Below are 15940 nucleotides of genomic sequence, written 5' to 3'. Positions count from 1 at the left end.
ATGTCACTGTTTATGTTTGGTTTCCATGTCTGACACCTAATTAACCGCCTGGAAGTTGGTTTATTCTTGCTGCCTGCAGTGAGGAAAGGGAACTGAAAACCTTAAGGAATAGCTGTGTGGGAACTGTCTCATTACCAAGCTTTATATTACACCCTACAAGTGCAGGTATATTTTACAGGTATATTATGAGCCATCTGTATCAGTGTCATCTTTGGAGAAGGTAAATGTAGAATTGCAAGGAGCTATACAGCAATTTCCTCACGATTTCTTCACTGTATCTAGCAAAGCTGAAAAGTAACATTCAAATCTGCCTGTAATCCAATTTCAAAGTGCTGCATATTGTTTATCAAGGATGGTCTGTCCTCAGATTAGTAAGCATCTACATTTTAATAAGACCATTTAGCTTTAATTGTGTTTGGACAGGAAATATGCTCTGGGCAGTTACCACATCACCAATTTCTGCCGATTGTGTGGGATGAGTGTTGACAAATGAAGGGCTTAAATTATAGAAAATGCAGCAAGAATTCCTTTTGTCTCTCCCTCCCTCTCAGCTCTCCTTCAGTCCCCTACCTCCGCAGCGCCCATACTGCCGTCCACAACAAGTGGCTGAGCTTTCCCCCTGTGCTCTAATTGGAAAGCTGGATGGCAGTTGGTTTAGCCAGTAATGGGGTCCTGCAATTTGGTAGCAGAAGTTATCCTGGAGAGACCTGTCAGAACTCCTAGGAGAGCCCAGTTGTGTGCATTCCATTTTGCAGCTCCAGAAGAAAACCCCTGCATTTTAATAGTGCAGCTGTAACCATTTCCGTAATTCAAGGTGGCGTTATTAGAGTCTTATTTATGCACCCAAAGCGTCTGCCAGGAGGAAGATGACGCCGCCCAGATCAGCTGTGGCAGCTCACTTGCAGCACCTCCTGCAGAGCTTGAGAAGGGGAAATTAGAGCGGAATGGGCAAACATGACAATCAAAGAATTGTTACTGAATTAGCACCTAAAGAAAACAACAAGCTGTGTGTGTGTAGGTATGAGGGATTGGTTATAATGCTCTGTTGTTCAGGGGGCAGCACAGTGATGACTGTCTCTGATATTCCAAGAGTGTGTAGGAGGTGCGAAAGGGATAATGTAGGGCACTCAGAGAAATTCACCCTAGAAGAAAATGGTGGTAATGGACTTTGCAGGCTTTCAAGGTAATGTGGTAACCAAGAAATCGGCTAGTTAGGATCCCTGCAATAATGTCTAAAAGGCTTTTCACAGTAGAAACGAACATCCATGTGAATAATTTGCACCTCAGACATGAACACAATCTTTCTCGAATCTACACTAACCTAGTAGTTACTTTTAATCACAAACAGCAGGCTAACCAAGGGGGGCATCAATTTGGCAAAACACTCAACCTACAGAGGAATTTCTGGACTATGGACGGGGATGGGGGGGTTGAGAGTTCTTGAGCAGCACAAATCGGGAAGGCTGCCGAATATCAAATACTTACACAACGAACAAATATTGAAATAGTTGAATGTTTGGGTCCTGCAGTGAATTGGCATTTTTACTCTTTCGTTTTGGTTTTGTATGGTGAGGGATAAAGAGCTGATTTGTGAGTTTGTAACCGTTGGACAGGCCAGCTGTTTCCCCCTGGTATTGATCTTCTCATCTTAATCTCCGCCAGAAAGTAAATAAACTTATCTCCCTCAATGTGGAACTATTCATTTGTAAGAAAGTTTGAATATTAATCTCCACAATGAGCTATTTTTGACAAAGTTTTTCAGCATATTGACTCTAGTTTTGGGTCCTAAGCTTAACTAGGTTTCAGTATAACATCATTGCAGTGTTTTTACTGCTAAGATCCTTGTACGTTGGGGTAAAAGCTCACAGCCAGAAACACATTGTGCACTTTTAGTAGTTATCCCACTTCAGTGTTATACTATAGTATGCCCATAATTCAAATTTTAAAAATGAAAATATGCACTTGAGGGAAACATTGTTTGGATCAAAGTATTTAGAAAGTGGCTTTATCAAGTCCAATGCTTAAATGCAGTATCAAGTGTCCCCGCAATGTCTCAAAACTGTAACCTAGCAACATGACTCACACTTATATATGATTCTGACTATTATTTTTTTTAATGAGGAACAACAGATGGCAGAATCATATTTTGTTCATGCATTAGCTGTGATCAAAGTCCTTCTTTCACACATCACTATTCCCCCTATAATATTAAATGCTTCACATTAAACTAGAAGCATGGAAATTAAGATTTAGGACACCCTTCAGCATTTGAAACACTTCAGGTGTGGTATGAAGCTATGTGGAGGATGAAACAAAACTGGGTTACGACTGAAACGCAGCGCGGTGGCACCAGGTGGGAGCCAGGGGTTACCTGAAACAGTTTTGATTGCCACAGGTCTGAACTGTTTATTGATGTCTAACTTCAATAGATTTTAAATACATGAAGTTACAGCGTGAGCTGCTGTCTGGTGAATAAATCATTGTAATGTTCTTTATAGACATACCCAAAAGTTTGACGGATTTTTTTGATCTTTTATTCTGTTTGCAGGACTTTTTGTTATTCTCTGTTGGAGCCAACAGTGTTATAAAGTAAAGCAACTTAGCAACAGTCGCTTTGAGCTATAAAAAACAACGAAAAAAATGGAGGGCTCTTCATCGGAACCTTTGAAAATCCCCCAGACCCTGCCAGGGAGAGATAGGATCGGTAGACAACCCCAACATTTTCAATTTTGTGCTATCAGACACTGAAGAGATGTGTCAACAGTAAGGTCCTACAGCAAGTAAACACAGGAGTCTGACAAGCAATAACCTAGATTCAACATTGCCTCCGGTCCTCTCCCACTGAAGGTCTGCCACTTCCATCTCATTTAGATCCACATCTGTTGATCAAAATTGACGCCTATCCCCCCGCAAAACAGAACACCAGTGATAACAATGTCTTCCAGGGCAGTCCCTCATATCATTGAGGCCTGTGCCTGTGTGTGGCTGGGTAAATACAGGCTGGATTGGTACTATTTGTGAATCATATATGTTTTTTTTTTCTTGTGTCATAGAGGTTACAGTTATATTAGTATTGATGCCTTTAATGCTACACCATCCTGTGTTTCACTGTTGACCAGGCCTATTGAGCTGGCGGCCTGTGGGCCACAGCCGGCCCAGTAGTGAGTGGCCCAGCACAGATTAATCTGATATATGACGAAAAAATAGGGAAACTACATAGTCATAGGGTGAAGAAGTAGTGAATAAGTGAGCCATTTCACTTATTTCCCATCTCTGTTGAGAGCTGGACATGCACAGTTACTTTTTCCCTGGATGTTTACCAGGCCCCGAGTTAGTGCGCCAGACTTTGAAGACAATTTGACATAAACTGTGTCCCAATCCAGGGGCTTCAGCCTACGGACGATGCGGCTTTCATGGTCCATGAAGGCCAAATCCATGTAGTTTGAACAGACAGCAATAGCCTTTTTATCAATACACCTGCTCAATAGGCATGTGTAGAAAAAGTTCAGTTACAAAACTGAAACTAAAGCTGTCTGTATGTAACTGTTTCGCATTGTTTCCACATATCTTAAAATCCGAAAATCTTACAAACTCGACTGGCCGAGACTAATTAGCCCTGCTCCATCTCTCAGGGGGACCTCCACATGGCTAATTTATATGCATGTCAATTGCGTCATCAGACTGTGATGTGTAGGCTACCACCTAGTAATGGACAGTAGTTAGTCACAGTTATGGATATAGCACAGTAGCCTATCAATAAAACCCTACCTATCCCTAATCATGATTGAAAATATGGTGGGGCGTTGTGTCAAGTGTAATGAGAATAAAAGCTGTGGTAAAATGTCCAGCCCTGGGCCGTTATCTCTCTGAAAATGTGGCCCCCTGAACAATATAATTGATTAACCCTGTAGTAGGCTATTTGCTCAATTAGAGCTCATACAGTGAATTCAGATTGTGGCACAGCGTTTATGGGCTTAATGTTGATGAGTAGGGTTGGAATAGTGGGTTCAGACCACAAATCATTATTTTCAGTACAGTAATATGGTTTATCTACTTTTTTTTTTACTTTATTGTACAATATTTGAGGAGGAAAAAAGAGAAGTAAGGTAAATCTAAATCAATGCAAAACATATCGTGGATATAGTCATTATCCTTACTGTACATTCTTAGCTACATTCTCTGTATTGTTGCTCATAATAGAGTTAAGAGAAGGGTGGCTGCAGTTGAACTTGACTGAGCTCAATGAAAAAAGAGACCATGTGACTCCCAAAAGTGTTGGTTGGTCGAAAGAGGAACTCTGGAAATTGTTGAATCAACTTTTCTTTTGTTAGATTTTTAGCAGGCAGGCAGGAGGGATCATAGGGCAGAATAGTATGAAGCCCCAGATGACTGAGAAGCCATTACTGTACAGCACAGTCCACTGCAGAAAAGCTCCCTCAGAGATTTAAATCTTGCAGATTAAAATAGTCTCAGTCTCAGTCTCATAAGCCTGTATGTGTGTGCGTGCACCCATGTCTGCATGTGTGCTCAGATGAAAATGTTTAAATGCCTTTATGGTTGGCTGCTTGTGTATCTGCGTGTGTTTTGAGCAGCAGACTAAATACTGAAGCTTTTAACATCAAAGCTCCAAGAGGATTTAAGTGCCCAGGAACTTGTCAATTATGATTGTAAGTGATGTCCAGCAGCGACAGTTGATGAGCTCAATAGAAAAGACCTTCACTTTTCTTTTGTGAAAATATGCTCTTTAGGGACTTTATGATAAACCGCTTCCAAACCACCTAAAGTGTAGCCTGGTTCCAGACCTATAAATCACTGCCCACGTCTCATTTAAAAAGGTTGGGTTTTGTTGTTGAGAATTGCTGTTTGAGAAACGACTAAGCCAATCGAAGCCTTTGTGGGTGGGATAGACTGACTGCCAAGCTCTGTCAGGAAATATTTAACATAGTTACGGTCAACAGCTTAATTACTGCTCATAATATTTAACTGCATCTAGGTATAAAATTTAAAAAATGAATCATGTCCATGATGATCTCATTGTTTTAAAAGAAATGTAAGATACAGATACAGATACAGAAGCAAGCCATGAACACATGCCTTGCTTACTGGCAGCTGTAAGCAGTAAGTAATAGTCGTTCTTCCGTTTAAATTATTCTATACTTCCTTATATCATCATGATAAATCTCAAGTTTGTTCCTTGGGAGAAAACTATATTATCATGAGAAAATATTCCACTCATTGTGGAAGCAGGACTACATATAGTAGGTTGCTGATAAATTTGCTAATTTATCTATTTAGCTTGCTAGCCTAACCAGCAGCATGTTACTGTCTGCCTGCTAAAAAGGCAACAATTATTTGTTGTGGGTTACTTAAAACATGTTTGTTTATTTTTGTCCGATTCCTTTCACATTGCCAGCCTTTTTTTTTTTTTGGACATTACAAATGTGCTGTAAAAAGTAAAGGCATACAGGCCAGTGAAAATGTTAGAAGATGTTAGATATGCAGATTTTGGAACAATGTTGGGCAGAGATGGATTCAATTTATGGCTGAGATGACACAGCAACATAGCATTGTGCTGGAAAGTGGGCAACAATGAGTGGGCCCACTTGGGTGTTATGTTTCCATTATCGTCAATTTAAGTTGGAGCTGATAAATACCCATACCCTGCAGAGTCATTTTTCCCAAATGAATGTTGATTGTAACCAGTTCTCACCGTTAAGATAACCACCATACCTTTTTTCAACTTACTAATGCAGAGATTTCAAATTGTAGACCCAGGGGGCTGTGAAGGTACTGTAGGTGGGCCGCAAGAGGTCATTTACAATAAATAATAAAAAGTAAAAATTTTGAAATTAAGTTTGAAATTGTCATAAAATTACATAACTTCCTTATTTGTGATGGAAATATATTTTGTAAACGATAACTCTAGCCCCCCTCTTGTTCTGTTTATGAAATGAAAAATACATAGGGAAATACTTCATCTTACTCTTGTGTGGTGATTAAGGTTTGAGTGGGCCACAGAAAATGTTCAGCTTTCAAATTGGGCCACAGTTTGGGAAGCCCTGCTCTAATGTAATATTACATACAGATGATGTTGGTGGATGTGTCAGAGGTTGCACATTTGAAATGCTAATCTTGTTTCTGTATTTTTTTTTCTAGTTCCTCCCAAGATATATGACATTTCCTCTGACATCACGGTAAACGAGGGCAGCAATGTGTCGCTCATCTGTACAGCCAGTGGGAAACCTGAGCCAAGCATTTCCTGGAGACACATAACCCCATTAGGTGAGTTCACTTCACCTCTCACATATCTATGCTAATGAATGGGTGGGTGGATAAATGGATGGATGGATGTTTGGATGGATGAATTGAGAGGAAATGAGGAAGCATGGACAGGATCAATAGGTGATACACTGAGGGCAAGAGAGCGCTGGTAGTAATGTTACACATGAAGAGATGGAAGGGGGAAGGGATGTAGCAAGAAATGGAAGAGGTTGGATGGATTCATGGGAGGGGGAATAGATGGATCTATTCATTTATTTTGGGAAAACATACAGTGTCATGTGGACAGTGAGACTTGAGTACATGTTGAACTCCAGCAGTGATGTTGCCATATAGTGAAGTGTATTTAAGGGTGTAAGCATTGGCTAATTAATTGTTTTTGTGTGAATCACTTCAGGAAATAGTTTCCACCCACTGACCAACAGACTCTCCTAAGCTCTAAACAGCTGTGGAGATACAAGGGTAAGACAGGGGGATTTCTTCTTACGGCCTAAAAATATCATGTTTCGCCACTCAACCTCAGCTTAATTTTGAGAATTTGTACATCTAGGTTTACATTTATAATAAAAAATTAGAACAAAAAAACAGCTAAATCATGAAAAAGGAATGACTACTGACACCTCTCGAACATATTGGTATAATTTTCCCAGAGTTCATATTCAGCAATAGGCTGGTCATTCCCACATAATGAGGTCTATGATGCCCAGCTAACACAAGCACATTCTGCCTCAGCCAGGCTGTATAAGAAATAAACACAATAAACACCAAATATATTTTTTGACAGTTGCACTTGCATAAAGGTGGTATTGACTAACTTGTGAACCTAAATCATTGCACCACGGGTTATTTAACAAAATGGTTTCTTAAAAAAGTCATGATTTAAGTATAATCAAATGATAAAAGGGTAGACCTGCTGAGCTCTGTGGACTCCTCATTAACACTATAATATGCAATTAGCGTATTTCCCAAAATGTTGAATTATAAGTTTAACTGGGTTTAATTTGTGACCTTCTTGTACTGGTTTTTAGACAGCGTGTGTCTGGCATAATGGAAGATGCCCATTTCACATGAAACTAGCCACTTCAGCAGTCTGTATTAATATATCTATGAGCTCTAGATAGCTTAGTTTCTGCCTGCCAGCATTACAGCTGTAAGGTTGTTGGTGACCTTAACTGCAAGACCTCCATAGGGTTTTACTTTAAGTAATGAAATCAGCAGAAGAAGAAGCTATCCCCTTTTAAAATACAATATATCTATAATGGAAAATATATACGTATGCTGTATAAGTATCAGTATTCAAAACTTAAACATATCTCCTCAAATGTTCTAACTTCTATTTACCTGGGTCCAGACATTTTGAATCTGCCGCCTCCATGGAGTTCTGGGGATCCATGGAGTGGACTGATTCATCCGGCATTTTGCGAAATCGTGAAATTACTCATTTCACTATCAGAACCCTTTCTGTTTCTGTCCTCTAAAATGTCTGACATTGACTATTGTAACTTGTATCTGATCATTGCAGAGCAGACTGTGAGTACAGAAAGAAAACACACTGCCATCATAGCTGTCAGCCACTGACTGTAGGAGCTAACAAACAACAGAAACTAATTAAAGATGCTAACTACACTTACCAGTCTGATACTTCTGCTAGTCGCCGATTTCAGAACACAACATAATCCTCATCTGAATGTGGGTCTGACTGTCACCGAGACTATAACTTAATTACATAAGGCAAACGTTAGCTCCATGGGCAGGCAGCTCTTGCTCTGCACCGCTATGGTCTGAACAGCCCACTTGGTTAACATCATATTTACTGTATATACAGTCTATGGTTAACATGGGCGCTGAACGGAAGCATACAGCGCTTGGCTGGGCTTCCACCTTCTGTATTTACTTTGCGGCTAACGAAATGGGCAACAGCAAATGCTACAGCAAAAGCTTGACCGTAGAGGCCAGACACAGCCACGGTGATCTATAACACCATTGTCGTCATGAGTTTACTTACTGGTGGAAAAAATTCTTAACCATGGCATCCCTATTGCTCAAGGCAGCAGTTAATGTGTAACGAGAACACATTCTGCCACCAAATCAAATATGCTGACGTGTATTGAGGATTTCTAGTATAAAAGTTGCAGCTGTTCACTGCAGGGGTGCCTCCGATTTGCTTTGGCAGTTTGTAAACTATCACTTGAGGTGAATTAACAAAGATTTTTATTATCATTATAATTTATTTAGGTGGCTCCCTGTCAAGGCACACATATCCTCCCTTTGAATTCTCATTCCAAAGCATTTAACTGTTGCTGCAAAGCCCCCACCCAGCCACTTCTAGTCCTTCCTCATTTTCATATTAATGGATTAGAGCGTGCTGCGCTTATCTGATAGCTGTGAGGATGACTGCATTTATCTTATGGCTGTCAAATCCTCCTCTCTGGTGTACTTGCCCTGATTGCGTTCTGGGAGTTTTCAGAAGATAATCAAAAGAGCTATCCTCAGAGTCCGAGTGGAAGTCACTCATTCTACTTTGAAGTGTCCACACTTTGAAGTAAGCCAGGGAAGAAATGATATGCTGGTCAAATGAAAGGGCCCGGGACTAAATGTAATCACAGACTGTCTCCCAGCACATCAGAAAGGAAGCCATTTGTCATGGGATCTTTGAGCCGGTTATTGTAGTAAGGGTGATTTGTCTAAAGGACGTGGTACAACTGAAAGGTTGTAATGGGCTAATTACCTATCGATGGAATTCCATTAAATCTGTTGGATGTGCAGAACAGTCTGCTCTAACCAGTGCACGGGCTACCTGAAGCAACCACATCATATGGAAATATTTATATCAGTTATGAATGACCCATTGGATAAAAGCAGACCTGCAACCACCAACTAAACTTCTTGAACTACCATTAACTCATCCCCCCAAAAAATTAAAGTCCACTGTGCAGGGTTAAGAGGGATATACAGTATTGGTATGTTTTCTGCAGTGTATTATCACCTTGAAATAAGAATTGTGTTCTCGTTTGCTTATAATGAGATGTCTATGTCTACATACGGAGAGGATCTTCTTCCACTGAGGCCGCCATGTTTCTACAGTAGCCCAGAACAAACAAACTAAACACTGGCTCTAGATAGTCATTTTTTGGTTGCAGTTTGAAACCTCATCGCTTGATGCCACTAAATTCTACACACTAGACCTTAAAAATAAAATCAAAATGCAAATGGATTTTCATAATTTCAAAGATGTCTCCAGGTCATTATTGCAGTAAATATAGAATTAGAATTACTTTATTTTTATCCCACACGGGGAAATTCAATTTTCACTCTTATTATCATACATGTTACACACACAGGCCCGAAATACACACATGCACAACCAGGACCTATACATGCAATTGAGGAGAGATGTTAGAGCGAGGGGGCTGCCAGTGACCAGCGCCCCGAGCAGTTGGGGGTTCGGTGCCTTGCTCAACAGCACCTCGGCAGTGCCCAGGAGATGAACTGGCACCTCTCCAGCCACCAGTCCACGCTCCATATATGGTCCACACAGGGACTTGAACCAGCGACCCTACGGTTCCCAGCCAAGTCACCTATGGACTGAGCTACTGCCGCCCCAAATATAGTCATCATAAGGCCGCTGTTTTATTACTAGTGCAATATAGCATTACAAAAAGACATAGGACAATTCGGAACCATTGGGCAGACTTGGGGACACGCCTAACCTCAACACGCCACCTTCTGTTTTACACCAGGACTAACCTTGCTAGTCAAATGTTGAGATAGAGTCAACCGGTTGGGACTTATCCATGTCATGAAATTTAAACATCCTCTTATCTGAGGTGGGCAGCCCACCTCTGAGCCCCTTGCACACTTTGTTGCGTTTTTTTAAAATTATATAGTGGATGGAGTTACGCTCAGACCTGGGGGTGAAGTTACACTTTGATATCTTCTCACCAAATTTGCTTTGGAAATTGGTGTTTGGTGCCATTTGACTGTTGGTGCAAACAAGTTCATACTATTGTTTTCATTTTCTTCAGTAAACATTTATGGAGATTTACTTCTCAACTCTACTCAACTACTCATCTAATTGCAGCATATACAGTAAATGGCATAAATATGTTGCCACTAATTATAGTATTTTTTGGATTATAAGTCGCATTTTTTTGTCATAGTTTGGCCGGGGGTGCGACTTATACTCTGGAGCGACTTATGTGTGAAATTATTAACACATTACTGTAAAATATCAAGTAATAGCCCGGGCTATTATTTATGTCAGTCACGTAAGAGACTAGGTGTATATCAGCAATCGTCACACACACGTCAACCAATCAAAATTCGGGGGCGGGTCATGGAAGAAGTGCATTGTGAAAAAAAAGATGCTACCTGCTACTTCCGTACCTATGAGTTGGCGGAGTTGTTCCGAAGTCACACAGAGGAAGAAGAGTTCAGTGGATTTAGTGATTAGGAGTGACAGGTTCCTAATTGCAGATGTTTTATCTTAAATGCTACAAACAGTATGTGTTTTCACTGCCGATGGTGTTTTTTTCATTTGCTTGTGTTTTGTCATTTTGCATGTTCTGTATTGCACTGTTTTGAGCTTTCTGTAGATCTATAAAAGCATCTACTTCTAAATAAAAACGTGTTTTAGTCATTTACTTAAAATAATATTATATGCATTTGCAACACAGCCTATGAGGAAAACTTTATCAAAAGTAGGATAGCAAATTGTAATTTTAATCAAACTTTTGTACTATGAGTGTATTGAGCCATGAACAATCAGGTCTTAGTATTATGAATCATACTAAGACATGATTGTGTTGTTACATCCCCAGAACAAAATTTGACCTTTACTGACTTGAGGCGAAGCAGGTGAAATGGCTGTAAAGCGACAAACATGTCTGCATGGCAGGTTTTATTTGCAGGCCTTACTCTCTTCAACACTCAGCCATTTTGGGGTGGGAATGGGGATTTTTTTTTTTTTTGCACCGTAGATAGATCTGCTGCAGCAGTCAGTGAAGTTTGACAGGATGATAAATTGCCCTGACTGTCAAGTTCCTATTCCCACTCTGACTATTTTGTGTTTGCATTTTTTCCTTGTCTCCCCTCCCTGCCAAACAGCAAACTGCCGGCTAATAATAAACTTTGCGCATCCAGTGAAGTATGGCCGTAAAAGGTTTATTGAGACAATAATTTGGCTCAGTATGTGTGCATATAAAGTCAACACATAGCCTTCAATTATAGGGAAGCAAACTGAAGCAAGTACTTGTAACACACGGATCATCTTTGTTGACATGCTACTAGAAGAAGGAACAGTACCAGCATATGTCTGAAGCTTAATGTGCTTAAAGAACCCTTGCTGTTTTGTGTAACTGTTTAATTACCCGTGTAAAAATTGTGCTTGACAGTGAAGTCCTCAGGAGTTTGGGGTGATTGCTGCATGATAAGGGCGCTCATGACTGGAAAGCCTGTTCCGATCCCCTAATCAGCTGGTGAAATCTGGATGTGCAAAGTGAATGTTTCATGCTCTCACTACCCTTATTAACTGCTGTTGATGTGCCCTTGAGCAAGGATTCTACCCCTGACTTTTCCAGCACTGCAGCTCAGTCACCAGTTGAAAGAATAAATGGGAAGCTGCCAAGTTTGTGTGTATCAATGCAATCATTCCGAACCGTGCAGCTCTTTCACCAGAATGTTGTTGTTCTCAAACAACTTGTATGGTTAAATAAAAGCTGAATTTGAAGGAGAAATTAGAAGAGTAGTAAGTAGTAAGTTAGAAGAAGTACAGTGGTGATATTTACAGAAGCCACTTTTAATGTAGCTCTTGACATGCCTTACTTTACTCCTAAAGCTCACAATATATTGGATAACCTGCTAGCCTTTCAGGGTATTGCTTATGCATGGAGTACTGTGCTGTGGTCCCTCACCACTCTTTTATACTGTAGGTCATAGGGAGGAGGGTGAAATAGCCTTTAACATAGGCTGTCTCATGCTGGTTTGGTTTAGTTTATGGCTGGGCAAAATTGCTTTGATAAGCTTTTTCAATTGAGATTTGAATCCATGGGATAGATGTGTGACCTTTGAAAAGGCTGACTAGAATACTAGAATACATATTTGATAGTTTCCTGTGATAGGACTCTGCTGGGACACATGTTTCTCTTTCTCTCTTTCCAAGCAGCTACTGTACAGATCTCAACTACATACTGTATGTTTATTTTATGACTCCCCATTTTCAGTTTATCCGTGCCATTCTTTTGAATGTGATATCTTAGGAACCCCTGAAGGGATTTTCTTCAAAATTGGCACAAATGTCCATGTAGGCTCAGGGATGACCTGATTATATTTTGAAAGTCAAATGTCAAGTTCATTCTTGGCTAAAAGTCAAGAAGTAATATAAAATATAGCAGCTGCCTGAAACCCAAGAAACAATGGCTTAATAAACTTGCTGTGTATGATATAAAAAAAAATTGACTGAATCGGAATGCTGGATCGGCCGCATTCATCTGATTTCCGATCCAGCTGATTAGTCGATCAGGGTATCCGATCGGTGCATCTCTAGTCCGGACAGACTATGATGTAAACTCTAACTTGACTGGTTGCCCAGGTGTGGACCTTTCATTTAAGTGCACGAGGTACATCTTTCCCAAAACCTCCTCCTCTACACTGTCAACTCACTACAGTATGTGTATAGTAGCTTACTCAAAGCTTGATATAAAATAACTTTCTTAGTCCTAGTGGCAACCATTCTTTACTTTAAATCACTGCTACATACCTTGTGTTGTGTCGCACTCAAATTTGGCAGCTCGTTCAGTGATCCTAAGTACGTTTCTGGCGGTCTGTTCATCAGGGATACTCATTCAACACACGGCTCCTTTTCTCATAGTTTGCAACAAACTGATTTCAAGTCATTCAAGGGCTGACACTTGAGCAGGAATTAAACATGATGGGAGGTGAAAGTTAAATAGTTAGGCGCAGCATTCAAAATTTCAGTTATCAACAGCAGGAGCCATGTCTAACACTTCCTCACTCCACTGTTGAGCTGAACATTGTGAGCTAAAGAGGTGCTTAATTGTGGAGTGTTGCTAACATGATGAATGAGACCTTTTTTTAAAAACTAAAATGTGATATTGGGTTTCTGCTACTCTACACAAATGTAATGGCACCTGGCAGCAATTGATGATTTCCTTCCAGGCAGTGACTTTTCTAAAACTCTTTAACACCATTCTGTCTTTTGAAGTATGTACCTCTAAATTAAAATAAATTAACTATTTTTGATACTTAGACCCTTGCACATCACAGGATTTCACAGCTATAAGTGATTATTTTCATTAGTGATTAATCTGGACGGTTGTGGTTCGGCAGGTAGAGCAGGTAATCTACTTATCACAGGAATTTAAAACGAAACAGCACAAAAAACAAAAAATCTTACATTGTTCGACCAGACCACCTTTACTTATCATAAGGTGTTAGGTTTTACTCATATAAGTTGCTTTGCATAGTTTTTGGATTATCTTCTTTTAAAGGACCATGGGTGAAAAGACAAGAGTCTGATATATTCATACTTACTGTATTACATAATTATATTTTGCATAGTGCTTCCTCCCCATGGACAGAAAAGTATGTGGTAAAATGTTAGTGAAAGTGATTGTTTGACTCATCGCTCATCAAATATATTAAAAGCGAGTTATTTTGAATACATACAAAGTCACATAAGGTTAAATACCAGTGTCAGTGTGCATTGGCCAAGCTCGACATATTGATAATGGATTTCATCTTTTTAACTCAAATCCTCTGAGATTGAGGGATTCATCTACCATTGTCTATTTTTATCTAGTTCTTCATCCACAGCTTATTTAAGAAAACTCAAAAATATGCAACATATCGTTTTTTTTTTGACTAGAATGAACAAATTGTTTTATCGATTTTAATGCATGAAAATAATAATACAACACGCCAATATAAAACATTTTCCTCACTCACAATAATTTAGCTTTTTACTGATGCCTATTTGCTATATGATGTGTGCTGATCTCTGCCTTGTCTACACTATATTACTTATCACACTAGTCTCACATAGATCTCTCTACCCAGCTAAGCCAAGCGCCTGACAGTGTGCCTACATTGCATTTGGCTAAATATGTCAGCACAGAAAGTAACAGTGAGGTAATTGTACGGGTCACTGAGAGGGCAGCACATGCAATCAGACATGACTCAAGGCTCCTTTGGCCCATTTTCACTCTCTGGATTTTGCCGGCCTCAGATTGACAGCCAGAGAGCCGGGGAGGGGTTATGTATCAAGGCAGACTAACAGCCTGTTCATCAGGCAGGCCCTGCACATCGTGTGATTCTACCCCTAGTTCTGGCCCACACCTTGTGTTGGGACCACAAGGCATGCAACACACAATGTAGCAGTGTGGGTTGTTCTCCATTTTCATGAGTTAAAAGGATAAATTGATGTAGAAAATGCTGCTCTATGCTATAATGGATTCTTCAGCGATGCCTGCCCTATCTGTGTATTGCAGCCCTGAAGGAAGTGTACTCACAGCTCCCCCTACACAATGTGGGAAATTGCTTACTGCATGGGATTTAGCGAGCATTGGCGCTGAATGTGAAATTAACCTTGCTATGATTTCTTTAATTTGCTTCGAGTGACATCTCCCTCAGGTGAGAAGAGCCTCTGTCAGTCTCTTAAATATTTCTCAGCATGCACTCACACACAACTCATGATCAGTCTCTTTGTGGTTTTATGCTACTTACACCAAATGTGAAGATTATTTTCTTCCATCTTTTATTCTTCAGCATTTTTTCGGGATACATAACCAAACAAATGATGTTCTTGAAAGTATATTTCAAGGGTGCGATTTGTGTTTAATGGCTTCTATGACCTTTGCACAGCCCTCTTCCTGCTGTAATCGATAGGAATACCATTTGCAGCCTGGGCAGGATGATGCACCTAAATATATTGGTGTTCCTTTATCAAGAAAGACTGATGCCCACTGTAATTAGATTTTCAAATGGAAATTTCTCCATCTCTTACAAAATTATTTGTAGCTGTGTATTTGTTCCAATGGGAGACTAAAGACCATATCTGCTTCAGAAATAAGTCAAACACGAGATTATGTTAAAGAATAAAACTTGCAACACAAAACATCTTGATTGCATTACTTGCAAGAAATAAACCACCCCTAGTTTAAATGTGGATAATATGTGCACAAAAAAAAAAACTATTTTGCCGCGTTTTTACAATGGCTGGCCTTTCATAATATTTTCGTAAATTTAATAAATTAAGGTTAACGCAAACTCACAAATAAATTCTGTCAAGATTCAATTTTTTTCCCACTACATTGCAGGACAGTATTTGATTTAAACTACTGTCATAGTCAAATCATGTTTCTTGCAATAAACATCTATTTCTGGCAGCATATACCTGATTGGTTTAGATTGATTTAGGTTTGGAAATATAACACTCAAAATCAGTCAAGAAAATAAATTTTTATATTGTGGTCAGTTGTAATTATGTTGGGTCAATGCAACAGTCCCACATCCAAATTAAAACTTATATTTAGTCACTCACCAGCAAACACAAAGTTTTTCCCCTTAGGTTCCTAAGCATAAACAGAAGTATTGTCAATTTATTTCGCCTCCTTCTAAGTTTTTCAAAACAGTTTTATTTCTA

The 15940-nt window shown here is 39.6% G+C and overlaps 1 protein-coding gene across 2 annotated transcripts in view; it reads left to right on the top strand.

The window, feature by feature from the left end:
• Positions 1-15940, top strand: part of negr1 (neuronal growth regulator 1) — a 144483-nt gene that overhangs the window by 67800 nt on the left and 60743 nt on the right. For both annotated transcript variants that reach the window (XM_083911593.1, XM_083911592.1), the window contains exon 3: positions 6157-6282. In XM_083911593.1, the coding sequence (XP_083767719.1) occupies positions 6157-6282 (126 nt within the window). The remainder of the gene's footprint in view (positions 1-6156; positions 6283-15940) is intronic.

The sequence above is a fragment of the Echiichthys vipera genome (assembly GCF_963691815.1).
Source record: "Echiichthys vipera genome assembly, chromosome: 3".
NCBI lineage: Eukaryota > Metazoa > Chordata > Actinopteri > Perciformes > Trachinidae > Echiichthys > Echiichthys vipera.
Note: the sequence above shows the minus strand (reverse complement) of the source record. Positions and strands in the feature narration are given on the sequence as shown.